A 25638-nucleotide genomic window follows, 5' to 3' on the forward strand; every position below is an offset into this window, starting at 1 on the left:
AGTGTGGCAATGAATCATACGAGAGACAGATTTGCCAAATAATATAAATGATTTGCTAAGAAAATAACGATTCACAGATTTGCTAAATAATATTGTTACGAGTGCGTTTGATTTGGAAGAAAATACTAGTAACAACAGTTGTTGTGCGCTCTTATAAAAAAATTAAGCCTTCTAAAAGAGTTTTAAGTTTTAACGAAAGGAAAATGAAACGTCCATGTTTTTATTACACAGAGACACGCATTTAGAACAAAAGGAAGATGCATTTAGAACAAAATGAAGATGAGACGTCGACTTTTATTACACAGAGACACACATTTAGAACAAAAGGAAGATGAAACGTGAATGTTTTCATTACACAGAGACAGATAAAGCCGCCTCTAGACAGAGAACAAAAGGACATTAGCATGGAGAGAACCAAGTATATATGGTCTCAACGTTTAGAGTATCTTCTGGTCTGGGCGATAGGCTTGCCCTTAGCTGATAGTTTTTTCCAAAGAACATAATGATTCACCTTCTTAAACTCGTCTACAGCAAAATCATAGATACTATCTGAGATTGGCATTATCGATGATGATACATCACGATTGACAGCAATCCACACCCCCATGCCAGTTAAAACAGCTATATCTCTCGAATGATCCTTTCCTTTCGAGCCTGAAACCATTTTACGCAGATCAAGTTACCCAACAATGTACACAAAAAGTATAAAAGGAGAATGATTGAATTCTTCTTCACCTTCTCGTACGCGCTTGAGCTCGATACAAAAAACTGCATTTTTGTAGGGAACGCATAATATTGCCTGACAAAAAACAAGATCCACCGATTTTGGAATGGGAACCTTCTCGGTGTCCCAAAGCACACTTGTTTTGCAGAATGTGCTCTGGGACACAGAGAACGTTCCCATTCCTAAATCCGTGGATCCTTGTTTTTTGTCAGGCAATATTATGCTACTAAATCGATGCTTGCCTTATGATCTTCTAGTCGTCGATGTCCCAGAAGAGCATCAGGGATCTTACTACCGTATTCGCTACTAGCCGTGGTTTTGAAGGACTGATCGAGACATTTAGAGAGAGAGAGGCGGAGCAAAGGTAGACGAGACTCGAGCAAAGGTTTACAGCTCCGGCACTGACTTAGAAACATGGTTTTGACGGCGTAAAGGAAGACGAGAGAGATGCGGCGCAAATAGGGTTTTCTTTCGTACCTACAGAAACCTATTATTATACCAACCTCCATTGACGATCCTTTAAACTAATAAGCCCATTTGTAAATGGGCCTTCTTTTAGACCCTATAAGAGAGCAAACTCTCTCTTTTCTTGGCTAATAATTGTTTTTTTGTATTTTTTTTTTTGTGATAACCCAAAACCAAATTTCTCTTAGTTTTCAATATTAATTCAATTGTTCATATATTGTTAGCTTCTTTCTTTTTTCTTACGTCATAAAACAAAATAATTTATATATTAAGCAGCTTCATCTTCCTTTTGCTAAAACTTTGTTTTGTATTCAAATGATTTGCAGACGATTTAAGCTCTGTTTTAAGCTATTCTCTCGGCCTACTTGCATTTCTTCACTTTCTCAGTGAAAGAATGCTCAATTTTTTCATTAGAGTGCACAACTGTTAATTAATATTTTATTGTTATAGAAGCAAATTACAAAAAAGCTATCTGACAGATTCCAATGTGATCAGTTCAGTCCAAGCTGTGCTAGTAAAGTCATGTTCTTGATTCAAGTAAGAGTTGTGGCTCGAAAACTAACCATTTGAAAATATGCTTTCTCCGAGTGAGCGAGTTGAATGATCCAGTTACCCGCCCCCAAGTTAGCAATCTTCCATGAATCTCTGTTTGCATCTCCTTCTAGTCATCTGAGCCCATCTCGCAAAGATCTCTGCTGCAGCAAACTTACCGGAGAACTTAGCTCTCTGTGCCAATTCCTCAAATATCTCCGGTTGTCCCCCTTTGTGGAAATCAGCTGCAAACTTGTTATAATCAATCAAAGGGGTTTTCATTCCTTTGTCAAGCATCTCCTCTAAGTATCTGCATGCCTCTCTGGACTTCCCTTCACCTATAAGCCCTCTGATCAAAACCGTGTAGGAGTTATCGTCAGGACAAATCCCTTTCTTGATCATCTCGTCCCAAACTGCACTCCCCATCTCATAGTTTCTCGCCATGAAGTATGACTTCATTATCATGTTGAATGTGTGTATCGATGGCTCAATTTCGTTCTGGATCATCTTGTTGTAGATCCTTGTGGCATGTTCCGGCATTTTCTGGTTCGCCATCAGTTTGATCAACGCATTATACGTTTTGCCATCCGGAGGATGTCCCTTTTCTTGCATCTCCTTGAGCAGTTCGTAAACAGTATCCAGCTTCTTCTGAGTCCCAAACCCCGTGATCAGACACGTGTAAACCGCAGCATCAGGTTGCAACCCGGAATCAACCATGTCATCAAAGTACTCAATGGCAGTTTCCATGCTCGACTGTTTGCAGAAGTCACGGATCATGATGGTATAGCTACGGACATTAGGGCAAGGTCCCTTGGATTTCATAACATGGAACAATTTGATCGCATCTGATTTTTTCCTACTCCTCAATAACCCTTCAAGCATAACGTTATGAGCTACAATGTCAGGTTTCAAGCCCTGATCAATCATATCATTCCAGATTCTAGCTGCTTCTATCAAGTTCCTCACCCTGCACCAACCATTGAGTAGAACAGTGTAAGTCATCATATTAGGCGTAAACCTCTCCTTCAGCTTATCAAACAGAACCTGAGCTTCTTTTCCAAGCTTAGCCCTGCCAAGACTATCAAGCAAGCAATTAATGGTTTCAACACCAATTTTAAACTTGTACTTCTTCATCAACTCAAAAATACCAACAGCTTTCTTCCTCTCTTTCGCAGCAGCGAAAGCTTTCATCGCAATAGTGAATGTCTCCATCGTCAATAGCCCTTTCGTACCCATCTCTTCAAGAACCGAAACCATCGTCTCAAACTGTCTAGTCTTTGCTAAAATACTCATCATGGAGTTATACGTTCTTGAATCATGAGCAAACCCTTGTTTCTCTGCAGCCCAACAGAAGAACCTAAACGCAGGCTTCCTAGCATGTCGAAACCGTTCTAAAACCTTTACGATCAGATCATGTGATAATTCTACTTTCATTTCATCAAGAACAGCTTCCATGTTTCTATCTAACGCAAACAATTCATCGATCACTTTGCAGACTCTCTCTACTTCCTCGGGATTAGTACTTGAATCAACACAACTGACCCCAATTTCAATACCAACATCATCATCATTATCGCATTCAGATTCAATTTCGTCATCACTAACATCAGAACTACCACTAGAGAAACCTCTAAAACCAAGACTCGCGTCAAGCAGTTGTACAGAGGAGTGTGGCAACGAAACTTGACGGTGAGGATGATAAGTAGAAGATTGAATCATACGAGAGAATGGCAAAGAGCTAGCAGCGGAAAATCGTACTTCCCCTTCTCCTCTCCCGCCGATTACGCGACTTTGACCGGAAATGAATTCATCCGAATTGAACGAAGAAGAGCAAATGATGAGGCAATGAAGCCGTTGAAAGCTGTGAGTAGTTCTAATGGAGCTTCTTCTCATAGAGAGATAGAGCCATGGAGCAGCAGCCATGGAAGCTCGACGGCGATTAGCAATGGCAAAGTCGGTGAAAAGCGACTGATTAACGGCGGAGCAAAATTAGAGCCTCTTTCCCTATATGGGCCTTAGTTTTAAAGGCCCATTAATCTGGTTAACGGCGGCGCAAAATTACAGCTTTGATGACCCATTCGTTAACCATTGGGTCCACCAGGAGCATTAAAGCGCAAGATCATCATCAAAGGTGTTGGAAGGTATCTCTGTATGCATCTTATCTTCGTTTTAGGGTCGTGATATTTTCACAAGTTTTCTTAGGGGACCAATTATTTTTAGATTTATTTGATTCTATCATACATTTCTCTTAGTTCACGTTATCTTTGTATACGTTTACGGATATTACAAAACTGAAATTCAAGATCAGTCAATCAATAGCGTAATCCTACGGGATATATGAGGAAAATCAGATTCCAGATTAAGTTCATATATATTAACTTCTTTTTCTTCTTTAGAACAAATATAGAGTTCATACTATAATAACATACTACTCGTTCACAAGCATGAAATAATTCTGCCAAACATTAATTTGTCTTATATAAAAATATAACATATTGTAGATAAGACTCACAGCTGAAAGAAAAACGAGAGTCTTTCTGTATTTGGTTATCTTATCTTAACATTACAAAAAGTGTAACACCAAAGATATGTCTCTAATGTAAAAATTACTTAAGAGATAATGTCTACAAATATCTAAATAAAAACACTTAATTCCAAATAGGGAAATCAAGTGGGTTTTGCCTAGCTAGTTGTATAAATAGAAACACAATCGTAATCTCTTCTTCCATCGAGCCTTCTTCATAAGATATTTCTTCTCTAATAATTGAAAGCAAAAGAAATCAGTATTTTTTTTAGAAAGGTAAAGAAATGGAGGAAACAAAGGAGAGAATGATAGTAGTAGCAGTGGACGAAAGCGAAGAGAGCATGGAAGCTCTTTCATGGAGTCTTGACAATCTTTTTCCGTATGGTTCCAATAATACACTCATCCTCCTCTACGTAAAGCCCCCTCTTCCCGTTTACTCTTCCCTTGACGCCGCAGGTTTAGTCTTCATTATTTCACGATTAATATCTTTTGATTAACTACCCTCATTAATTAATATTCGTTCACTTTAGTTATAGATTTTGTTTGGTCGATTTCCAGGGTTTATAGTGACCGGAGACCCGGTTGCAGCTTTGAAGAAGTATGAATACGAGCTCGTGGAATCGGTCATGGCTCGATCTCGAACCGTGTACCAAGATTATGAGTCCGATGTAAGCTTATTTCTATATTTCAAGAAACTGACAAATTATTAGAAAGTGAATTTAATCAAGTAGTTATGAGTTAATCTATTTATTTTCAATTGGTTTAGCACAAAAAAAAAGGTTCTTACGACAACCTATATTAATTAGGAACAATATTTAATACCAAAAGAAACATTCGATTAGCGATATATGGCTGTTTTCAAAGAGATTTGACGAAAAAAAATCAAGGAGGAGTAAATTAATGTGCGATTTGATATGCAGATTAATATAGAAAGACGAATTGGAAGAGGAGATGCTAAGGAAGTTATATGCAAGGCAGTTGAGAAACTTAGAGCTAATATGTTAGTAATGGGCACTCATGACTATGGTTTCTTCAAAAGGTAAGGCTTCAATCTTATTATAGGACAAAAATAATATTTTGATATAATGGTTGTTTGATATGGTTTGGTGTAATTGATAGGGCTTTGCTAGGGAGTGTGAGCGAGTATTGCGCCAAACGAGTCAAGTGTCCTGTGATTATTGTCAAGAAGCAACCTGAAGATAATTAAAGCTCATATACTATAACTCTTGTGATTGTGTATATGTTTCGAAAGAACTGATGTAACATTTAAATCTTCGTATATTGCAATAATAAAATACACAACGGGTCTAAATAGTAATGACGGAATATGATGAAAAATGATTTGAACAAATTTTGCGAATATTTTTGCTGATTTAAAACTGGTGGACTCATCCAATTAATTTAGCGATTTTATATTTAGTATGGTTAGTTAGTACACCGCCAAAGTTAAACTAATGTAACAAATTTTCGTCAACGTATAGAATGAAAAGAATCATACTCCCTCTATTCTTCAAAGTTGGATGTTTTAGTGTTTTAGGTTTGTTCCATAAAGATTAATTTTCTAGCTTTTTATTGGATTTTTATTAATTATTTTTAACAAATCGTAGATTTTAAGACGTAATGATTATAAATAATTAACTGTTTTAAAAAGAAAAACTTATCAAATAATTTTTAAAAAAACTATTAAAAAAATTAATAAAAAGAAAAAATTATCAAATAATTAAATCATGATTGTTTCTTAATATATGTGTAAATTCTAAAACATCAAAATAGGGATATTTGAATATCTGAAATTTAGATGTCTAGATTAAAGTCACTACTACAATTATTGTTCGCTTCAAATTTCAAACAAGGCCTGAAGGCCCAATGTATATCTGTTACTCACCCAGTCAACAACACACTCATATTCAAACGATGCCGTTTTTACCTTTTTAGCTTCACCTTCACACACAACAAAAAGAAAAAAGAAACCAATTTACATATTTGTCGTTTCCGAGTGCGAAGCTGCGTGAAAATCTTCAATCTGACGAGAGAGAAGAAGAAGCGATGTTCCTGGTGGATTGGTTCTATGGAGTTCTGGCAACTCTGGGATTATGGCAGAAAGAAGCGAAGATTCTGTTTCTAGGTCTCGACAACGCCGGCAAAACCACCTTGCTTCACATGTTAAAGGACGAGGTTCGTTTTCTTCGAATCAGATGAGTAATCGCTGTCTAGAATCTTGTTTCTGTTACTTAGCGTGATCGAATCAAAGTTTGAGCCATCGATCATCGTTTGATTTTGGTTTCAGAGACTGGTCCAGCATCAGCCGACACAGCATCCGACATCTGAAGAACTAAGTATCGGCAAAATCAAGTTCAAAGCTTTCGATTTGGGAGGTCATCAGATTGCTCGTAGAGTCTGGAAGGACTACTATGCTAAGGTGTGATCTTCTTTGTTCTTTGTATTGTTTGGATTTTTAGGTCAATCAATTAGCAAGTCTTGTCAGAATTTCATCTGCTATAGTTTTATGTACACTCTAAGCTATAGATTTCAATCGTCCCTGTGCCAAAGAAACAGTAGTTTGAGATGATAGAGGTGAAGTGAAATCTTCAATGACACGGTGATATCATGATTAACTCCAATTTGAAGTTTCGAATGTAACAATTCCCTTATGATTATTGCAGCATGAGGTCCTGTGATTACATTATGCTGGTTATGTGTACCTAGTAAGCTTATGCTGTGTACTACTCATACTATGTTCCTTAGTCCGATGGATTATATTTGCAAAGAAACAAATTTACAGATGATAGTTTGAAACGACATGGTGATTGGTATGTATGTGAAGGTTGAGAATTAGAAGATTGCATAACTATAGACTAATCTTACTGTTAGCATCACACCATGTGGTCTCTTGTGATGTACATTCTCATAGCTAATGATTCCAATGAATGAACTGTGGTGTCAACCTATTAGCTACCCTGTTCGAATTCTGTCTTCAAGTTTGTAACTTGATTATTGTCTCTTATTAGGTTGATGCAGTGGTATACCTAGTGGATGCATATGACAAAGAGAGGTTTGCAGAATCAAAGAAAGAGCTTGACGCTCTTCTCTCTGATGAATCCCTAGCAACTGTCCCTTTCCTCGTTCTTGGAAACAAAATCGACATTCCTTACGCCGCATCAGAAGACGAGTTGCGTTATCATCTAGGCCTCACCAATTTCACCACTGGGAAAGGTAAAGTGAATTTAGCTGGAACAAATGTTCGTCCCCTTGAGGTGTTCATGTGCAGCATTGTCAGAAAGATGGGTTACGGCGAAGGATTTAAATGGGTTTCTCAATATATCGACTAGATCAATTATAAGTCTTATCTATCTATACAATGTGATTGGTATCTATCTACTTGTTATGATATCTATATGTATGATTACGATTCAAATGAAATATGTGAATGTGTGTATACAGCAAGATTTCTATTTTTGACGCCTTTTAGATTATAGATTTAGTGTATACAGACCAAACTTGAATCCTATGAAAAGTGTGAACCCATTTGTCTGTGACTATGTACCTGTGTGGGGCTTAAGCAATGGCTGTCTCTTAGCTTTTTCTGAAAATTCGAAAGATGAAGACTTTTACTTTAATAATGTATTGTAGAGAAAAACCCCATGTGAATCGAGTTTGACATTTAACAATCACAATGTCCTACACTGAAGACCAATCAATTTGACACTTAGATGTACCATAATGAGTGTACGTATATTGTTTTACATGTGTTATGTCTCTTTGTGAACTTATCATTATGTCTGTTTTTCTTTTTTTCTCTAGGTATTGTGAACGAACACAAAGAAATCTATGGATAACTATGTATTTAATCTCATTACTTGATATAGTTCACAATTAAAAAATTTATACTATATAAAATTTGAGAGAGCAAAAGAAAAAAAAAATACATGGTTTTGAGCACGACTCACAACGTCACAAGTCACAATGCGTCCTTGATATCAGCCGCTTTGAAACGTTCAAATCGCAACATAATAAGGCTAATATATTAGTAGATTTTGTGACTCAAGATTTTGCAGCTCAATATGTATGTCTATGGACGATGCAAATATAGATATATATCTGAATAAAAATTATTAGGTGCACACTTTCCCTTTTTATAACTTTTGCAGAATTTCTCCTTTGGATTGATTCTTGTCTACGTGGTCCAAAGCTAAACAATCAACAGTTTTTGAACTTATTAGTTCTATTATTTGTTATTAAAATTTCCCTTTTGGATAGATTCGTTGTTACAGTTTTTTTGCTGTTCTGTTTTCATTGCTGTTTCTTTTTATTATTCGCCCCTTTTCAGCAAAGCACAGCCGATCTAGAGACTGGTTCTATTTCCAATGAAATACACTAAGCATGAATATGTGACCAAATGAATAATTTGATGTAAGTTTTTGTCTTGAATGAAAAAAAAAATATATATATATAACAATCCAAATATTAAAAATCAAACCGGTTCTCGGTTAAATTTGTTAAACGTGGAGAAAACAAAAGTTATAGGAACTATTGAAGAAAAAAAAAGTTATAGGAACTATTAAAGTTGGTATTTGGGGTAAAGAGATGCACATGGATTACTCATTCCCACGTGATATCTAAGCCAAGAACACGTGCCTTCCTCTGAGCTATCTGACTTTTATTTGATTGGTTTCAGTTTTTTGTTCAAAACCCAAAGCTTTTGGATCCAAAAGAGGTCTCTATCGTATGCATTTGAGCAAAACTAGATGATTGGTTTGATGCCCAACGCAAGATTCTTTATTTTGTACTCAATACTTGAAATTCAATAATGACGCTAATTATACAACTAGTAATACTCGATTATACTATAGATTCCTATCTTAATATTTGCGCCAACTTTGACACTTATTTGGTTCTATATAAAGCCATGTCTCGGTAAAAGTCACCGTAGAGTATAGACAATGCAATCATGTTGCAATGTCAAAACACCCAATAGTGAAAGTGTTTTGTACAATATTTTTGGACGTTCACTTGTAGAAAGCTTATTATTTTATGATTTTCCGAATAATTTTTGGGTTTAGTTGGACTATATGCATTCCTATATAAAGTACTATATAACTTATAAAAATTAAATTTAGAAACCAAAACATAAAAATTTATGATAGAAGGAATTTAACGAAATATATATAATAGAAAATATGAAGTATGTATGTACATGTTATATGTATGATATATTCATATATAAGCCGTCATGGTGTGCCTCTTAAGATGCTAACATGTTTATAGAATGGGGACAGTTGCTCTTAAGTAGACCCACTTTTAAACCGAATATTTAACTTAACACTAGTTAACTACAATTAACACGTAATCGTCTTTTTTTTTTTTTTTTTTTTTCATCAACACGTAATCGTCTTTCTTTCTAGAGTTTGTTAACTCAAGCCATCCTGGCATAATTGTCTCGACCAATGGCATGGTGTGTACTGTGTGTATAGTATCATCAACTATTTAATGCTCGAGCCTATCTTTTAATTTGTACTATACTATATACACACATTAGTATATAATAGTTCTAAAGAGAAAACTGTATTTTTGACTTATTATTTTCATGTTATACAAGGGAGAATAGAAAAATGTAATACATAGTTAAAGATCGATATTATATTTTGAATGATTAACAATTAGGTTATAAATTGTAGGCAATACACATAGATTGCCTATAAATCCAAAAAAATGTGGAAGGAAGTTGTACCTATAATATAATCATTCTACGAGCTGCATTATTATTATTGCTGTTATATTCAGTTCCCAATAATAAAGGCTAACCGTCCCTTGCTATATACTCTCTTCGATTCGTTTTAGTTGTCGTTTTAAGACTTAAATTTTGTTTCGTAATAGTTGTCGTTTTAGGTTTTCAATGCAAATGTTTGGTAAAAATTCTAGTATTATCCCTATTGTTTTAATGTTTTGACCAATGAAAAAATTTATAAGATATATTAGTAAAGGATAAAACAGAAAATTTATTGTTTTTCTTAATTTGTGTGAGAAAACCTTAAACGACAACTAAAACGAAACGAAACGGATGGAGTAATTTTTATTTTATTTAAGAATCCTATGAAAAAAAAGGTTGGATATTTAGACATTGCATATTGTTTTCAGACCATATATCTTTTTTTTTTTAATACGGACCATATGTTTTTTGCTACATACATGTTGACATTGCATTGATTTTAGACCATACAAAATTCTACATGATTCGCAATAGCATGCTGTTTTCTTAGAAACATTAATAACAAGACGTGCCCCGATTAAATTAATTACGTAATTTCACGATGGTATAAAATTGGAAAAGGTTAATTATTCATCACTGAAGCACATAACATGTATGGATGTATCTAGAAATAACTGAAACTCGTATATAAATTATCAAAAGCTTTAACATGCACTATTAAGAAATTCTTGGCATGGCCAACATCTCATTATGATTATATTTTAGGCTCCATTCTAAATTTTCATTTTTGGAAAAACAATAATAGCCAGAGAATCTGATGAAGAAAATGAAACTTGAAGTATATAGTAAGAAATAATTGAACATGATTACTCAAGAGATGGGTGATGGAATAATGCAATCATTCGTCATACTATGACGATTTCAGAATATGACAAATCACAATGATGTATATAAATTACAAAGTCTACTATTTTTAATCAGCTGTGTTAAAAGTTTCGTAATCGTGGTTTTATGGTAAAATATCTTAGTTTATACTTAAAAAGATAAAAATTTATGTTTAAACATGTCACTAATGCTATACTAAAAAGATATGATTTGATTCGTTATAAACAGAAATAAATTTTAATTTTACCAAAAAAAAACATAAATGAATCAAATATACGAATCCAAAACTTTATTAAGGTTAGAATTGAAACTAAGGAATATTAGAATAATTAGTCCAAAATTACCTTGCCTAAGTAGATAATGCAGACTACACTCATTGAAGAGAGATAAGAGAATATATATATAGGAAGACGTATATTATTCACGAAGAGATTGTACATATATGACTGATGAACTATCTAATAAGGTTAAGAGTAATTACAAGAGATATGATTGAGATTAGCTAATAAGATAAAAGAGTAATTAGATGAGATATTATTATTACGCGAGATTGATAAACGTAGGCTATATATATAGCAAGAGAATATATAAAAGGAGAAATGGTGCCAGCTAATTTAAGTTGAAGGATCACAACTTTTCTCTCAGGTCAAAGCTGTCATTGCTCTCTCTCTCTCCCCTATACTGCTCTGTTTCCTTCTCTCTGTTTCTTTATAAAACAACACTTCTCTCTCTTTTCTCAAATCTTGGAGGAGAAGAAGCAAAGAACTTTGGATAGTTTGATCTATATATTGACCCAAATCAGCGAATATCAAAACCTTCTTTAGACTACTCTGCAACAACAATGGCGGTTTATCCTGTCCTTAACGGCGACAAGAAGCATTGGTGGTTCACTCACAAGAAGGTAAATAAGACCTCCATATCACTAATCTTTCTTCAATATTTCGATAATCTCTATAACGGGTAATGATCATTCACTCAAAAGACATTAACTTGTTTTTTATATCTTCCAGATTGTTGACAAGTACATTCAGGACGCAAGGTCTTTAATGTCGAGTGAGGAGCAAAACGACGTTGCTTCAGCCATTCATTTACTAGACGCGGCGTTATCAATATCGCCGCGTTCGGAAACTGCGTTAGAACTTAAAGCCAGATCTTTGCTTTTTCTTCGTCGCTTCAAAGATGTAGTTAATATGCTTCAAGATTATATTCCAAGCCTCAAGCTCACCGTGAACGAGGAAGATGGATCTTATTCATACGAAGGCAGCTCTTTCTCTTCCTCCTCTGCTCAGCTCTCCCGGAAACTTCTCTCCAACTCATCTCCTCGCCGTGACTCCTCCTTCAAGTGCTTCTCTGTTTCTGACTTGAAAAATAAAATTATGGCTGGGATTTGTAAAAATCGCGATAAAGATAAACAATGGAGGTAATTTTCCTTTATTATTTCCTCGTTTTCAGTAAATTAAAGTGATTTATTTTTAGGAAAATGGTACGTTTACTGAATTATTCTTTTCGAAATTGCATTTTCTGTCATTCTATTGTTGTAAAATATTAATGCTAATAAACATCAAATTAATTTTTGTTTGATAATTCTTTTTCTTTTTATAGACCAATATGAGTGTAGTTTTTGAAAATAATAATTATTTATTGTTTTTATTTTGTTGGAATTTTTCAGATATGTTGTTTTAGGACAAGCTTGTTGCCACCTAGGATTAATGGAGGACGCATTGATTCTTCTTCAAACCGGAAAACGCCTCGCAACCGCCGAGTTCCGCCGTTTAAGTGTAAGCTTGGCAGATGATAGCGTCTCTCTCCTCCTCTCCGAATCATCATCATCATCATCATCCTCTTATGCTTATCCTCCACGCAAACTCTCCGAATGCGAAACCGTCACTAACCTTCTCGCTCACACAAAAAATCTCCTCCGTCGTCGCGCCGCCGGTTTCGCCGCCTTTGACGCTGGACTATTCTCCGACTCCATCCGTCACTTCTCCAAAATCCTCGACGGTCGTCGTCGTCCCGCGCCACAAGGATTCCTCGCCGATTGCTATATGCACCGCGCCGCCGCTTATAAATCCGCCGGGAAAATCGCGGAAGCGATCGCCGATTGTAACAAAACCTTAGCTCTTGAGCCGTCGTGCATTCACGCGTTGGAGACTAGAGCCGCTCTTTTGGAAACAGTTCGGTGTCTACCGGATTCGCTTCACGATTTAGAGCACTTGAAGATACTCTACAACACCATCTTACGTGATCGGAAACTTCCCGGACCACCGTGGAAACGACACAATGTGAAATACAGAGAAATTCCGGGAAAATTATGCGAATTAACGACGAAATCGAAGAAACTGAAAGCAAAAATCGCGAATGGAGAAATCGGTGACGTTGATTATTACGGATTGGTCGGAGTTAGACGAGGTTGCACGAGATCGGAGCTTGATCGAGCAAATCTCTTGCTCTGTCTCAGGCATAAACCTGACAAGGCTTTAGCATTCATCGAACGCTGCGATTTCTTCGATCAGAACGAGATTAGTTCCGTTAAAGATCGAGCGAAGATGTCCTCTTTGTTGCTTTACCGATTGATTCAGAGAGGTTATTCAGTTTTGACGGCCACGATAGCAGAGGAGGAACAGAGGAAGAAGATGATGGCGTTGACTCAAACGTCAACGAAAACGGTTGAAGAGCACGAACCGGTTGAAAATCCCGGTACAATAAAGATAACCGGTTTCGTAGATATTAAACCGGGAAATTCAAACGCGTTTCAAGGAGTTTTCTGCCGAGATCTTGCCGCCGTTGGGAGTTTATTATCTCGAACCGGTTTTAACCAACCGATTCCAATGAAATACGATGCAATCAGTTGTTAACCGAGAATTATAGTTTGTGTATAAGTAAGACTTTTTAATTCCACTTGAGAATTTTTTGTCACTTTAAAATATTCGTCTCCTTTGAGTTTCTCCTACTTTCTCTTTATTTCTGTGCAGAAAATGCTTTACTTGTCGAATATAAAATCAAAGTTGTGAAAATTACCATTTTTTCCATTAGAAGTGTTAGTGTGTGACACACATATGAATACTAATCGGATAACTGAATATTTTAATTTGCTAACCGGTGTTCCTCTTAGATTTGTCCGATTAAAATGGATAAACGAGTCTGACACAAGAAATTAATATTTCGAGGAATCCTTATCTACAAAGTTTTGGATGCCATTTATTGGTATAGGTGATGGATTAATCAGGTCGTAAGATAAAATAAAAGAATGATACAGTTTGAGTAATACTAGTATAGATATCAGATGGGTCGTTGATTTTTATTCGATTGTCAACCAATCGATTAATTAAATTTCTTAGAATCTTGACCATATTTCGAAGTTTGGTTCGGTTTGGTCAAGCATTCTTCCCTGCTAAATTTAAAATACGAGAGACAACTCTTAAAATCTTCTATGCAATTATTATTATAAGCCATTTTCACATTTGGGTTTCAGAATTATCATAGAACACCACCACAGGGAATACTTATTATGTTTTCAACAAATGCCACAGGGAATACTATGCCACCTACTTATTAAATTAACATCACCATCACTCTATAGAATACATATTTTGACTATAACAAGTCCATGTACATATCTCGTTTTTCGTTTATTTCCAAAAATTGGTGAAATATGTAAAAATGAAGGAAGAATCTTTCTGTATTTCTATTAATCTATTCATTTTGAAATCTTTAATAAATAATTTACTCTTGTACAAGAACAGGATTTGATAAATTAACCTATATAATACGTGAAAAAAACAAATTTGTTTGGTAATAGTTATATCTTGATAACATCATCGTAAGAGAGAATTGGTACATCTTGAGCTTGAGTTGGGTGAATGTGGTCGAATTAAGAAAAAAAATAAAGTTGAGGGTGGAAAAGTTAAAATAAAAGAAGCACGTGATGTATAGGATGTTGGAGACATTGGAAAGAGGATCAGTCGTGGCCAGAGGTATATGAATATGATGATGTCAGCGTGTATCCATGTGAGCTTATCATCGGTACTTATTAGTACTTATTTTATACTTTTTTTTTTGTATTAAAATATCGTATTCAAATTGTGAAAAAAAAAGTTTTTATAAAAATCGATGGAAAAGTAGGAATAACATAAAGGACAGTAAGGTACTCGACTTTGGTCAGAAGAAGAGAGATGGAAGTATTTTATTTTCCATGATAAAGAACGCATCTCGAGCCAACAAAAACAAGCTCGTATTAACTAATATACTATATTATATTTAGTGGAGGACAGAAATTAGATCGAGTTTTCAGATCTGAAGTACCTTACAAGTTACAATACAACTTACAAGCATGGCTGTTGAACATGTCATAGTTATCCAACAACCAATACTGAATACCTGTAGAATATTCAAAATGTGAATAAGATCGGCCTTTTCTAAATACACGATGTTTAGAATAATGAGTATTCTTTTTAGCCAAATCAAATATCTAATACCTACCATACCAGCAGCAAAACAAGACATTACGATGATATTATTACAGTGGTTTGCAATTTTAGTGGGTGAAAAAAAAGGGGTTAGAATAATGGTCACAAAGACGAAAACAAACGAACGATTCAATTTGTCCAAATCTCGGTTCGGTTCAAGTTTCCATGCCTAATATTGTTGCCTTGTTGGCAGAAAAAGACTTCGATTGTGGATAATGGACCGAACACCTATAATGGTTCTTTGGCCCAAACAAAACAAATGATGTTTCAAGCAAAATGAATTTGTGCAAGTCAAGGGGTACTTTAGTCAATGCAGATGGCAACTACCTAACCCAAACTCAATTCGACGTTAAGAAAACGTGTCGCGTCTTCTGGTCTCAGCTACCAAATTCGAGAAAGAGTGATCGGAAAACAATCATCGGCGATGGGTTGGTATACCAGTTTCATAGCAGCGTTGGCGTTCTTAGCCGTCGGAGTTATATTCTCTCCGGAGACATTCGGATCGCTGTCGAATGGAGAGAATTCGGAGAAGCTTTCGATATTCCTGAAGCTAGCTCATCTACTCAGTTTCGCCACAGCTTGGGGAGCTGCTCTCTGGGCTACCTTCATCGGAGGAATCATCATGTTCAAGTACGCATCTCTCTCTCAATCCTCTTCTTCAATTTGGTGGAATTGGATTCTGTGTGATTGATTTCTTTCTCTCTAAAGGAATTTACCGAGGCATCAGTTTGGTAATCTTCAGAGCAAGATGTTTCCAGCTTACTTCACTTTGGTTGGTTCTTGCTGCGCAATTTCACTCTCTGCTTTTGGTTATTTGCATCCATGGAAGTCATCTTCTACTGTCGACAAGTATCAGCTAGGCTTTCTCCTATCCGCTTTTGCTTTCAATCTCACCAATTTGTTTGTCTTCACTCCCATGACCATCAATGTAAGTGTGCCCAGTTCCTCCAATTGCATAGAACAATGCATACAAGATGACTTATGAACCAATCATGGCCTTGCTTTGGTGTATGTAGATGATGAAGGAAAGGCACAAAGTAGAGAGAGAAAACAACATTGGAGATGAAGTTGGTTGGTCCAAGAACAGAGAAAAGGCAAAGACCATCCCTAAGCTAGCTGCCATGAACAAGAAGTTTGGAATGATTCACGGGTTGTCATCGCTTGCTAACATTTTCTCATTTGGCAGCCTTGCTATGCATTCTTGGTATCTAGCAGGGAAGTTGAATCTTTAGTTTCCTCAATACTCATCTTTTCACAAAGGTCTGATCTTTTATGCCCCCCTTACTGAATAAATCTCTTGCATTTCGTCGCCAATCCCTTTGTAAGATTCTGTCAGTTGGACAAGACTCCAAAGAGTGAAATCATGAAAGAATTTGTTATCCCTTTTTCTCTTATACTAAGATAGTTGCTGTCTTTTCTGAAAATTATTGATGTGTGTGATAGATTCTATTACAGAATAGGCCTACGCTTCACTTGAAGAAACTAAAATGTGCTTGTGAATGGTGAAAGACCACACCATAGACATTCATAATTAACAATCTAATTGGGAGAAAGAAGATGATCACTAGTTGACTACTCCTTGATGCCACAAATCTTGTTATGAGTTTCAAAGAATCTCTCCCAGTAAATAAAATGTTTATAATAAAGAACTTGCGCCGCCATTGATCCCGCTCAGCCTTTATCTGCTTCAGTTCCTTCCGAATCACATGCCTCAAGGCCTTCAGGTAAGAGCTCATGTCATGGTTTCTTTTGATTTTTCCTTCTGACCCGTAAGAACGACGATCACTGAGAATCTCTAGGGGGTGTGGTGAGTTAAAGAAGACACTCTTTGCAGCCCTTAAACTTTTCTCTGTTTCATCCGTATTCTTAGATGTTAAGAGATAGATACCACTTCCGGGAGGAAGCAGAGGATGTGGGGGAGAGAATCTCTCGGATGGTTGCAGAATTAGAAGCTTCCCCATTGGAGAATACAATACATTCTGCAGGAAAGAAGGCAAACAGAGTAAGCCAAGAAACAATGATCTGAAGCAAGCAGCTTAAGATGTTTTCACATGTTACCTGGTTATTCAGACAAGGATGGTTCCTGAAGTTTCCATTCAATGCCTTGAGAATATTTGCGGCTCGGTTAGGGTAATTGCAGGAGAATGCTCGGGGAACAATATCTCTATGCATTGAGATTCCGAGAAGATGACTCTTAGGCAAACCAAGTTTCTGAAGAAGCCTATCACCTCCGCACATGATGCATGGTGAACCAAAAGTGATCACCGGGAGCAGAGAAGAAGCCGGGACTTGACCTCGGATCAGAAGCATGAGGTTCACTAACAGTGACAGGCTTCCGCCTAGAGAATGTCCGCTAAACCTGAGAAAAGCACGGTGCCTGCCACGGGAATTGAGGTGGGCATGAACTTCCGGTAACATCTGTTCGTATAGTCCTTTTGCTGCTTCGTATATGCCTCTGTGAACAAGCACATCAAGGTCCTCAAATGGAACAGGCTCGAACAGAAGGTTAGCTTGCCATGAGGCCAGTGAATCTGATCCCTGCAAAGTATTGAGTTCCTTTCTTAAGCTATCCATCTTTTGGCAAATGTCAGACCAATCAAAGACTCTAATCACAAATTACCTGAATAAAGAAGAACCTGGTGCCACTTTTATCATCATCACAGACAAACCACTCACAAGGCGGTGAACGGTTTGATTTGAGATCATCGGCGACCGCCTGTTTAACTTCCTCTTTGGCTGCCACGACTGCCGTAACTGAATCAGCAGTTGCCAATAGAGAAGCTTCTTCGTTGTCTTGACGTTTAGATGATCCAAAAGGAAGCACAGACTTAGAATGGGAAAAGAGACGAGAAGCAGCAGAAGCAGCGATTCTGTAAGCAACAGCTGGGTTAATAAGCTTCTTCTTCTCCTCCTCTTCCTCGCCATTGTTGTTCTCTTCAACCTTAAGACTCGTTCTCTTCTCAATTGAGGAAGTAACGAATCTCAGTTTCTGATATTTCAACAGATTATCAGGCTGCAACAATGTCAAAACCAATAAGGATAAAATTCAGAAACAGAGAATTGAGGTTTTTGGTTTCAATCATGTCAAATTCACCTTGATTTTAGGGATTGAATAAGCCAAATTCCCCAAAAACGACAATTTGGCAAAGATCTGAGCATCTTCAACAGGAACTTTGCTTAACATCTCAGAGAACTCTTCTCTACCAAACACAGTCTCCTCCTTTTCTTCTTCATCATCATCATCATCGACCCTGCAGAAATCGCATTCCTCACATAAATCTTCCTTGTCATTCTTCGATTCAGTAACTTGCTCTTCGTCGTCCTCTTCTCCACCGCCACCTGATCGTTGTCTCTTCCCTTTCCAGATTGATCCAACTTCCAAAATTTTCAAAACCCAGTTTCCGTTATCGTTTCCGACCCGCTCCTCTCTCTCCAACAAAACGGCGGCGTCGTCTCTTACCGGTCCCTTCTCATCTCTCTTACCACCGATCCGAAGAAACTCAAGCGGACGAGGACGTCGACGTGAAACCCAACGCGGCAGAGAACCAGCCGTTGATTTCTCCTCAACAGAGCCTCCGATGGCGCGTATGAAAGAAGAAGGCCCCACCGGAATCATCGGAGATACAACTCCTTGCACCGACATTTTTAAGAAAACACCCTCCATTTAACAACACTTAACCAAAACTCTTTCCTTCAAATTTCCTCTTCTTCTTCGTTAATGGAGTAAATAGACCCGTATAAAATACGTATACACCGGGAATAATCCGGCGTTGGCGTGCAAGTTTGAATGAATCTGTTGTCGTTTTTTGGTATCTTCTCAGCTTCCTCGTCCGATCAAATCTTCCTTTGATAGCGATGGATGTGTGTTAGAAAGCTGGTGAACCAACTTTAACACGCCTTAATGGATGCCCCCGTATCAACTTCATTATTCTCTCGAATGTTAACAATTATTTGCTGGATTGATTTCAATTACGATTAATTTTATAAAGCTCACAATTTTGGAGCAATTAATATTTTAAGGGATCTTTCTGGGTAGAGCTATATAGAAGACACGTGGAACATGAATGCGCCTAAGAACTTGACAACTTGTTGTGTCTCCCACGTTTCTTGGAACAAAATCAGGTGCTCGATATTGTTGGACTTTATTAGTTTCATCGCAACAACTAAAACCTAACTTCATCGCCTAATTAAAAGAGACACGAGTGTTTTCATTACATCTTTTTTTTATGCTAACTAGCCACAAGACCCACAAAAGAGTATTGGAAATAGGATTCACAGAAATAATCCAAATTGTATTTAATTCATGAATATGCACTAATATGATTAACAAAACCAAACAAAAATGACAAATTGATCAAAACCCTCCTCGTGACTTTTCTCATCTTCGTCTTTGTCTCCTCATATTTTTTTCTTTCTATATTAAAACCTAGACATGTTACATTAAGGACCACCACATGTTCTCCGCTTAAAACCCCAAACTTCTAAAGAGAGAGAAAGAGAGAGAGCACTAAGCAAAGACTTCTTTAATCTTCTTCTTCTGATCGTCAGTAAGAGAAGAAGGAAACAAAACCTCAAAAGTGACAAAGAGGTTCCCTTTCTTTGTGCTGTAGTGAAGTGGCATCCCTTCTCCTTTGAACTTCTTCACTTCCTTCGGCTTTGTAATTCCCTGTCGTCGTCGCACAATATTTAACCCATTAGATGATCATTGATGGTCACTGTTTCAAGTGTATTGAGTGTATGGAGAAGAGTATTAGTGTTACCTTGGAACTGATGTCAACTTCGTGATCATCTAAGTGTTTGAATGATTTCTCAAAACCAACTAGCGCCTCAACCTGTAGAAGATAGATTTGGTAGAATCAGAAAATGAGTCACTTGTTGGTCTAAGATGTAGAAATACAGCAGTAGTTTCTGGAATTTATTTACCAGTGTTATGTTAACGGTCATGTGTAGATCGTTGCCATCTCTTCGGAAACGGGCGTGTGGTGCAGTTCTGATTCGAAACTGCCAAATGTACACCAATGGTTTATTCTCTCTGATGTTGAAGATTAGTGAAATAACGGATAGTGAAATTTAAGGAAGAGGCTAACCTTCAGGTCACCAGGTTCACCGTCGAGAATGGGTTCACCGTCTTCATAGAAAGACACTTCCTGAAAAGTATTTGGTGTTAAGAAACTACAATTGGAGAATTGATAAGCACACTAATAAATCACAATGAGTTAAAGAGCTACTAAGAAATGTAGTCTAATATGTTGCAATAAGGGTTGTATAGTTTCAAGACTTACTTCTCCATCTTTCATTCCTTTCTCGATATCAACTGTCACAAAGTATCCCTCCCGTTCGTATTTGACATTAGGGCATTTGTCACAGACCTGAGGGGAACAAGAGGATATGTCGTTAAACAGATATCATGCGGAACAAGACAATCTGTGAGACTTAAACAGAGCCATCCTTTACCTGTTCTGTCATCTGTTGGAACATTCCAGGACCAATTTGTCTGTGGTAGACCTCGTTCCTGCAGTTACACTTTCTCTTTCCAGGAGCTGGTTTTATCACATTCTTTTCCCTCCATACCTGATAGTTCAATGTGGAACATCCTCACTGAGAACTTAAGGCAAGTTCTTTAATTTGCATTTATCTAAAAAAGCCTATCTACTCTAACTAAACATCGCCGGAACCTACAGAATGTCTGAATGATACTATGAAATCATGTTTACACATTTCTATTGATTAAAGTATATTTGAATCAAAGTACCAATATCCAGACGAGTAACATGTATTAGTGATGATAATACCATCCTGACATGGAGGTTATCATACCTTTATAGAGCCTCCCATGTACAAATCTTCTAGAGTTGCCTCAAGTTCCACAATCACGTCATCACCCTTGACAACCTTCTCTTCTTCCTCCATCGAACCTCCACCGAAAAACCTATAAAGCACATTAATAATCTATGAAATTAAGCAATATGCAACCTTTAAACACAAATGTAAAACATTATCCAAATTTAGGAACTATTCACGCTACAGTAAAGTCACTTAACATTACCAAATTCAATTGTATGCACTATCAATACATAAAACTCACACGAATTCTATAAGATCAGCTATTTGAAAAGATAGAATGATAAATTCCTAGTGACACTGAATCTTGTAAATCTAGTTGGATCCTAAAGAGTTACCATTTGCAGAAAACTTACGAGCTAAAAATGTCCTGCATATTCATGCCCCCGCCTCCACCTCCTCTTCCTCCATTTGCAGAAAACTGTTTAAGTCCCTCTTCACCATACTTGTTATATATCTCCCTCTTCTCCTCATCCGATAACACTTCATAAGCTGTTACATTAAAACACCAATACGTCAATTCTCAGAACGAAAAACGTGTAATCAAAGAGAGCAGAATCACAGGTTGTTGCAACATGAAAAATACCATTGTTGATCTCAGCGAATTTGCGAGTCGCCTCCTCATTTCCTTGATTCTTATCGGGATGATACTTCAAAGCGAGTTTCCTATAAGCTCTCTTGATCTGTTCGTCAGATGCACCTTTCGGAACTTGCAACACATCGTAGTAACTCTTCCTAAATCCACACACCATAGATTTTCTAAGCATTCACATTTTCCACACATTTCTATGCTTCTGAGGAATCGAAAGATGATCTTACCCGGCAAGGACGCAAATGGCATAAGAAAGAGCGAACAATACGATACACAACTCCGACCACCGAATCGCCATAGAAACGGAAATCAGGAGAGAATCGGATCTCTCCCAAGGACTTCAACTCCAATCTGAGATTCGGATTCGGATCTCCTTCGCTGATTTATGTGATTAGAGCTCAATCTCTCTCTCTCTCTCACTTCCCTTTCTCTCTTCCTTTCGCGGAACGAGTTTAGAATTCGAGCATCGTGGTCGGTTTACGTGTACACTGCACTGCTTAACCAATCAGGATTAAGTCTCTGACGATCCTAACCAATAGATATCAGCCACGTGGAAAAACTACGGTTGAATCGCTGACTGTTCTTTTCGTCGACTTTATTGGGTTCGACGTCGTTCTTACTATATAATCTAAACAAGGCCCATTAATAATGAAGCAGAGGCCTTAACGCAAAAACCTAAGTTAATGGGCCAAAACAAACTCCAGATTCTGGGGAGTCCAAATCCAAACTAGTTTTGCATTTGTTTTTTTTGTTTTTTGGGATAAAGGACTAAGTTATGGATTTATACCTACCATATTAAACCTGTAAAGCACTGCTCTGATGACAAAAAAAATTAAAACAACTTTGAGAAATTTATTTATTTAATCTTTATATAATCTGTTCCCTATACTATCTTAGTCACACATGAAGTTGTACATTGGTTAAACACTATGAAACAAAAGGGTGGTTAAATAATAAATACATATTTTGTTGCTTATTAATTTGCATGCAAAGAAACAGACTGGTTTGGACAATCATGTCATATGTCAGGTCTCTTGAATATTCGCATCTTCGACGAAACATTATTTGTTATACATACAATCTTACTACACATCTCACACGAGTGGTCCCAGCCCATTAATACCATTTACTGTCCATTGACAAAAAAAAAAAAAACGCTGATGACCAGGGGCGGATCTACAGTATAAGGAGGTGGGGCACGTGCCCCACACTCATTATATTTTTTTTTATTTTTTTTTTTTAATAAATAGACAATAGTAAATATGACTGTGAAAACTAAAATAAAATTGGTGTTCATATTTTCCACGATACGAAGTAAAATAATTGAGAAGAAAAAGTACGATTATGATTTTATTGTTAGATGATTGATTGAATCCGACTTGAGCCTTGTACACTGTACACGTGTGTATGGTTGCACACGTGTTTTGAATATTGAGTAGACTCTTTGGTGGGCACCAAGATTTAGTTACATTTTCTTTTGTTTAAGTAAGAAGAACTCAAATACACTATACGGTATAAATTTACTGAAATTATACGACTATCATCTGAGTCCCTCTAAATTCATTAAAAACAACGGTTTACAACTAATAATGTATAACTAATAGTATTTTAAGACTATTATTAGCATCTCAGGACGAGCCAGCTTGAACTGGTTAGTATAGCTGAATAACCCATTCCTCTCTACTCTTATCACTCCTATAAATATCTAAACCAATCACATTTTTTGTGGTGTCGTCACTTTACTTCTCTTTTATATATCTCTCTCTAGTGATTGACTATAGGGGTCAAGTGAAGTGAGTGAAATTTAATAGTTGGCGGAGAGAATGGGAAGAAAGCCGTGCTGTGAGAAGGTAGGAATGAAGAAGGGGCGCTGGACGGCGGAGGAAGACCAGATTCTCTCCGACTACATTAAGTCCAACGGCGAAGGTTCATGGCGTTCTCTTCCCAAAAATGCCGGTAAGAAAATTACATACAGTACTCTGTCTCTCGATTGATCGCATGCATCTTATAAGAGATCTTTTTTTTTGGTCAAAATTTATAAGAGAATCTTCCCTTAATCCTTTTATATATGCATCGAGAAATTAATTTATATCACGGATCAATAATACAATATGGGTTGTAAAATTTTTAATAGTAGAGGCCGTGATTAATTTTTGATCTACTTATTGTATCATTTTCTATAATGAATGCGTAATATTTAAAACGTAAACTGTTTTCTTAGAATATTATGCGATTGTGTTGTCATATTTCATATAGTATTCAGACCAAATTGCCTTCTTGTTTTGTTGACATATATGGACTGTACCTCACAGAAATGTTTATTTATTTATTTCAAAAACAGCTCTATTCAGAACAAAAGATGAGTAATATCAATCGCTGACTTTCTTTTGCCTCAAAATCTGACGTGTTATTATATATATGTGAATGAATTCATTTAAAAAAGGGCTAAAGAGATGTGGAAAGAGCTGTAGATTGAGATGGATAAACTATTTGAGATCAGACCTCAAGAGAGGAAACATAACTCCTGAAGAAGAGAACCTCATTGTTAAATTGCATTCCACTTTGGGAAACAGGTAACTTTATTTAATTATTTGAACAAAAGTTGATTTATTAATATCTATTTATTTCCAATAGAAAATACACGATCACGTGAAAGCATTGATCAAAATCTAACGTCGTGAAAAAAGCATTTAAAAAAAAAAATTAACGCTAATTAATTGCAGGTGGTCAATAATTGCGAGCAATCTACCGGGAAGAACAGACAACGAAATTAAAAACTATTGGAATTCTCATCTCAGCCGTAAATTCCACGGTTACTTCAGGAAACCAACCGTCACTACTGTAGTCGAGAATGCGCCTCCGCCTCCGAAGCGTAGACCCGGAAGAACCAGCAGATCCGCCATGAAACCCAAATTTATCCTAAACCTTAAAAACCACAAAAACCCTAATTCTTTAACGGCAAGCAAAACCGACATTGTTTTGCCAACTACAACAATAGAGAATGGAGAGGGAGAAAAAGAAGACGCATTAATGGGGTTGTCAAGTAGTAGCTTAAGTGGAGCCAAGGAGCCTGGTTTAAGACCATGTGGCTATGTAGACGATGGTTATTGTAACCCAAGCATTGATGGCGACGTTGGAGTTTTGTCTCTCAATGACGATATTTTCGATTCTTGTTTTCTATTGGACGACCCTTATGCTTTCCACGTGTCCTCATGTGAGTCGAACAGCGTAAAAAACTCTGAGCCATATGGAGGTGTCTCCGTTGGGCACAAAAATATCGAATCGATGGCTGATGACTTCGCTGACTGGGACTTTGTATGGAGAGAAGGTGAAACCCTTTGGCAAGAAAAAGAGAATCTTGATTCGGTTTTGTCGTGGCTGTTAAATGGAGAGGAAATGGAATCTGAGACCGGACAAAGGGGCCCCAACGACTTTGGAGGATCTTGACGAAGAAAAAAAGAATATGGCTGCTTGGCTTTTGTCTTGAAAGATTTGGCACCATGCATACGCTTTTTTCTCCGTTAGATTTTAGCAAAGGTCCCCGTGGCAGGATCTGGTCGGTTTGTGAATAGAACATGTTTTTTTTGGTGTGAATAGAACATGTTCGTACCCTTGCGTTCGTTTTTTAGTTTTAATTGTGCAAGTCTTTTTTTCATGTGTAAATACGATTTTCGGCGTTGGAAAATAAAACAAAATAAAGTCGCCTTCTTAGTTAAATTACATATGATCCATTAAAAATTACACCATTGTTGTACAAAAAAATATATGCTAAAATACAAAAAAAAATTCATCTTTTTAAATTTAATTTCCTAAGGCCATCTCCAACGGCAAGAGACGAAAAGTTAAATTCTTCAAAAGAAAATATTAATATTTTAATTGTAAAAATATATCTTAATTGTTTTT

The 25638-nt window shown here is 36.7% G+C and overlaps 9 protein-coding genes across 10 annotated transcripts; 5 read left to right on the forward strand and 4 right to left on the reverse strand.

Annotated features, from left to right (window-relative positions):
* Positions 1 to 202: 202 nt before the first annotated feature.
* LOC9314531 lies at positions 203 to 1238 on the reverse strand. The gene is given in 2 exon segments (XM_002878417.2): positions 203 to 864; positions 966 to 1238. Coding segments are annotated over 2 exon segments (702 nt in total). The 5' UTR covers positions 1234 to 1238; the 3' UTR covers positions 203 to 430.
* On the reverse strand, positions 1119 to 3700 carry LOC9314532 (pentatricopeptide repeat-containing protein At3g62470, mitochondrial). 2 transcript variants are annotated; one of them, XR_002331848.1, is made up of 2 exons: positions 1753 to 3700; positions 1119 to 1201 (listed from the first exon to the last, which is right to left on the reverse strand). XR_002331848.1 is itself a non-coding variant. In XM_021025290.1 (1 exon), exon 1 carries the CDS (start codon positions 3641 to 3643, stop codon positions 1814 to 1816), a length of 1830 nt encoding a protein of 609 aa, XP_020880949.1. In that variant the 5' UTR covers positions 3644 to 3700; the 3' UTR covers positions 1529 to 1813. The 2 variants fall into 2 exon arrangements, 1 of the variants encoding a protein (XP_020880949.1); XM_021025290.1 differs by lacking the exon at positions 1119 to 1201 and having other exon boundaries at positions 1529 to 3700.
* A 618-nt stretch (positions 3701 to 4318) lies between these two features.
* LOC9314533 (universal stress protein PHOS32) lies at positions 4319 to 5594 on the forward strand. The gene is made up of 4 exons (XM_021026785.1): positions 4319 to 4700; positions 4803 to 4912; positions 5165 to 5283; positions 5364 to 5594. The coding sequence occupies exons 1-4, from the start codon at positions 4529 to 4531 to the stop codon at positions 5449 to 5451; spliced, it is 489 nt and encodes a 162-aa protein (XP_020882444.1). The 5' UTR covers positions 4319 to 4528; the 3' UTR covers positions 5452 to 5594.
* Positions 5595 to 6206: 612 nt separating this feature from the next.
* Positions 6207 to 7752, forward strand: LOC9312745 (GTP-binding protein SAR1A). Its single transcript, XM_002876631.2, has 3 exons — positions 6207 to 6419; positions 6532 to 6663; positions 7253 to 7752. Exons 1-3 carry the CDS (start codon positions 6291 to 6293, stop codon positions 7571 to 7573), a joined length of 582 nt encoding a protein of 193 aa, XP_002876677.1. The 5' UTR covers positions 6207 to 6290; the 3' UTR covers positions 7574 to 7752.
* Positions 7753 to 11317: 3565 nt separating this feature from the next.
* On the forward strand, positions 11318 to 13752 carry LOC9312746. The gene is made up of 3 exons (XM_021024188.1): positions 11318 to 11737; positions 11847 to 12256; positions 12506 to 13752. Exons 1-3 carry the CDS (start codon positions 11678 to 11680, stop codon positions 13689 to 13691), a joined length of 1656 nt encoding a protein of 551 aa, XP_020879847.1. The 5' UTR covers positions 11318 to 11677; the 3' UTR covers positions 13692 to 13752.
* A 1858-nt stretch (positions 13753 to 15610) lies between these two features.
* LOC9312747 (transmembrane protein 205) lies at positions 15611 to 16726 on the forward strand. The gene is made up of 3 exons (XM_021024189.1): positions 15611 to 15932; positions 16011 to 16230; positions 16319 to 16726. The coding sequence occupies exons 1-3, from the start codon at positions 15727 to 15729 to the stop codon at positions 16532 to 16534; spliced, it is 642 nt and encodes a 213-aa protein (XP_020879848.1). The 5' UTR covers positions 15611 to 15726; the 3' UTR covers positions 16535 to 16726.
* On the reverse strand, positions 16705 to 19349 carry LOC9312748. Its single transcript, XM_002878419.2, has 4 exons — positions 18397 to 19349; positions 17923 to 18315; positions 17361 to 17840; positions 16705 to 17281 (listed from the first exon to the last, which is right to left on the reverse strand). Exons 1-4 carry the CDS (start codon positions 18964 to 18966, stop codon positions 16772 to 16774), a joined length of 1953 nt encoding a protein of 650 aa, XP_002878465.2. The 5' UTR covers positions 18967 to 19349; the 3' UTR covers positions 16705 to 16771.
* Positions 19350 to 19559: 210 nt separating this feature from the next.
* On the reverse strand, positions 19560 to 22197 carry LOC9314534 (dnaJ protein ERDJ3B). Its single transcript, XM_002878420.2, has 10 exons — positions 21963 to 22197; positions 21730 to 21878; positions 21500 to 21635; positions 21120 to 21231; positions 20757 to 20873; positions 20585 to 20671; positions 20390 to 20449; positions 20226 to 20303; positions 20063 to 20134; positions 19560 to 19968 (listed from the first exon to the last, which is right to left on the reverse strand). The coding sequence occupies exons 1-10, from the start codon at positions 22031 to 22033 to the stop codon at positions 19810 to 19812; spliced, it is 1041 nt and encodes a 346-aa protein (XP_002878466.1). The 5' UTR covers positions 22034 to 22197; the 3' UTR covers positions 19560 to 19809.
* Positions 22198 to 23440: 1243 nt separating this feature from the next.
* On the forward strand, positions 23441 to 25455 carry LOC9314535 (transcription factor MYB11). The gene is made up of 3 exons (XM_002876634.2): positions 23441 to 23691; positions 24179 to 24308; positions 24459 to 25455. The coding sequence occupies exons 1-3, from the start codon at positions 23559 to 23561 to the stop codon at positions 25180 to 25182; spliced, it is 987 nt and encodes a 328-aa protein (XP_002876680.1). The 5' UTR covers positions 23441 to 23558; the 3' UTR covers positions 25183 to 25455.
* The last annotated feature ends 183 nt before the right edge of the window (positions 25456 to 25638 follow it).

This window comes from Arabidopsis lyrata (genome assembly GCF_000004255.2).
Source record: "Arabidopsis lyrata subsp. lyrata unplaced genomic scaffold ARALYscaffold_5, whole genome shotgun sequence".
Taxonomy (NCBI): Eukaryota; Viridiplantae; Streptophyta; class Magnoliopsida; order Brassicales; family Brassicaceae; genus Arabidopsis; species Arabidopsis lyrata.

Coding starts and splice junctions, on each gene's coding strand:
- LOC9314532 (XM_021025290.1), bottom strand. CDS start 3,643: ATGGCTGCTGCTCCATGGCTCTATCTCTCTATGAGAAGAAGCTCCATT.
- LOC9312748 (XM_002878419.2), bottom strand. CDS start 18,966: ATGGAGGGTGTTTTCTTAAAAATGTCGGTGCAAGGAGTTGTATCTCCG. Junction 17,841..17,922: donor CCAGGTTCTTCTTTATTCAG/GTAATTTGTGAT, acceptor AATACTTTGCAG/GGATCAGATTCACTGGCCTC. Junction 17,282..17,360: donor ATCCTTGTCTGAATAACCAG/GTAACATGTGAA, acceptor TCTTTCCTGCAG/AATGTATTGTATTCTCCAAT.
- LOC9314533 (XM_021026785.1), top strand. CDS start 4,529: ATGGAGGAAACAAAGGAGAGAATGATAGTAGTAGCAGTGGACGAAAGC. Junction 4,913..5,164: donor ACCAAGATTATGAGTCCGAT/GTAAGCTTATTT, acceptor TTTGATATGCAG/ATTAATATAGAAAGACGAAT. Junction 5,284..5,363: donor GACTATGGTTTCTTCAAAAG/GTAAGGCTTCAA, acceptor TGTAATTGATAG/GGCTTTGCTAGGGAGTGTGA.
- LOC9312745 (XM_002876631.2), top strand. CDS start 6,291: ATGTTCCTGGTGGATTGGTTCTATGGAGTTCTGGCAACTCTGGGATTA. Junction 6,420..6,531: donor TTCACATGTTAAAGGACGAG/GTTCGTTTTCTT, acceptor TTTTGGTTTCAG/AGACTGGTCCAGCATCAGCC. Junction 6,664..7,252: donor GGAAGGACTACTATGCTAAG/GTGTGATCTTCT, acceptor GTCTCTTATTAG/GTTGATGCAGTGGTATACCT.
- LOC9314535 (XM_002876634.2), top strand. CDS start 23,559: ATGGGAAGAAAGCCGTGCTGTGAGAAGGTAGGAATGAAGAAGGGGCGC. Junction 23,692..24,178: donor TTCTCTTCCCAAAAATGCCG/GTAAGAAAATTA, acceptor CATTTAAAAAAG/GGCTAAAGAGATGTGGAAAG. Junction 24,309..24,458: donor CATTCCACTTTGGGAAACAG/GTAACTTTATTT, acceptor AATTAATTGCAG/GTGGTCAATAATTGCGAGCA.
- LOC9314534 (XM_002878420.2), bottom strand. CDS start 22,033: ATGGCGATTCGGTGGTCGGAGTTGTGTATCGTATTGTTCGCTCTTTCT. Junction 21,232..21,499: donor ATGCAGGACATTTTTAGCTC/GTAAGTTTTCTG, acceptor TGTGCTTTATAG/GTTTTTCGGTGGAGGTTCGA. Junction 19,969..20,062: donor AAGTTGACATCAGTTCCAAG/GTAACACTAATA, acceptor CGACGACGACAG/GGAATTACAAAGCCGAAGGA.
- LOC9312746 (XM_021024188.1), top strand. CDS start 11,678: ATGGCGGTTTATCCTGTCCTTAACGGCGACAAGAAGCATTGGTGGTTC. Junction 11,738..11,846: donor GGTGGTTCACTCACAAGAAG/GTAAATAAGACC, acceptor TATATCTTCCAG/ATTGTTGACAAGTACATTCA. Junction 12,257..12,505: donor GATAAAGATAAACAATGGAG/GTAATTTTCCTT, acceptor GGAATTTTTCAG/ATATGTTGTTTTAGGACAAG.
- LOC9312747 (XM_021024189.1), top strand. CDS start 15,727: ATGGGTTGGTATACCAGTTTCATAGCAGCGTTGGCGTTCTTAGCCGTC. Junction 15,933..16,010: donor GGAGGAATCATCATGTTCAA/GTACGCATCTCT, acceptor TTCTCTCTAAAG/GAATTTACCGAGGCATCAGT. Junction 16,231..16,318: donor TCACTCCCATGACCATCAAT/GTAAGTGTGCCC, acceptor TGGTGTATGTAG/ATGATGAAGGAAAGGCACAA.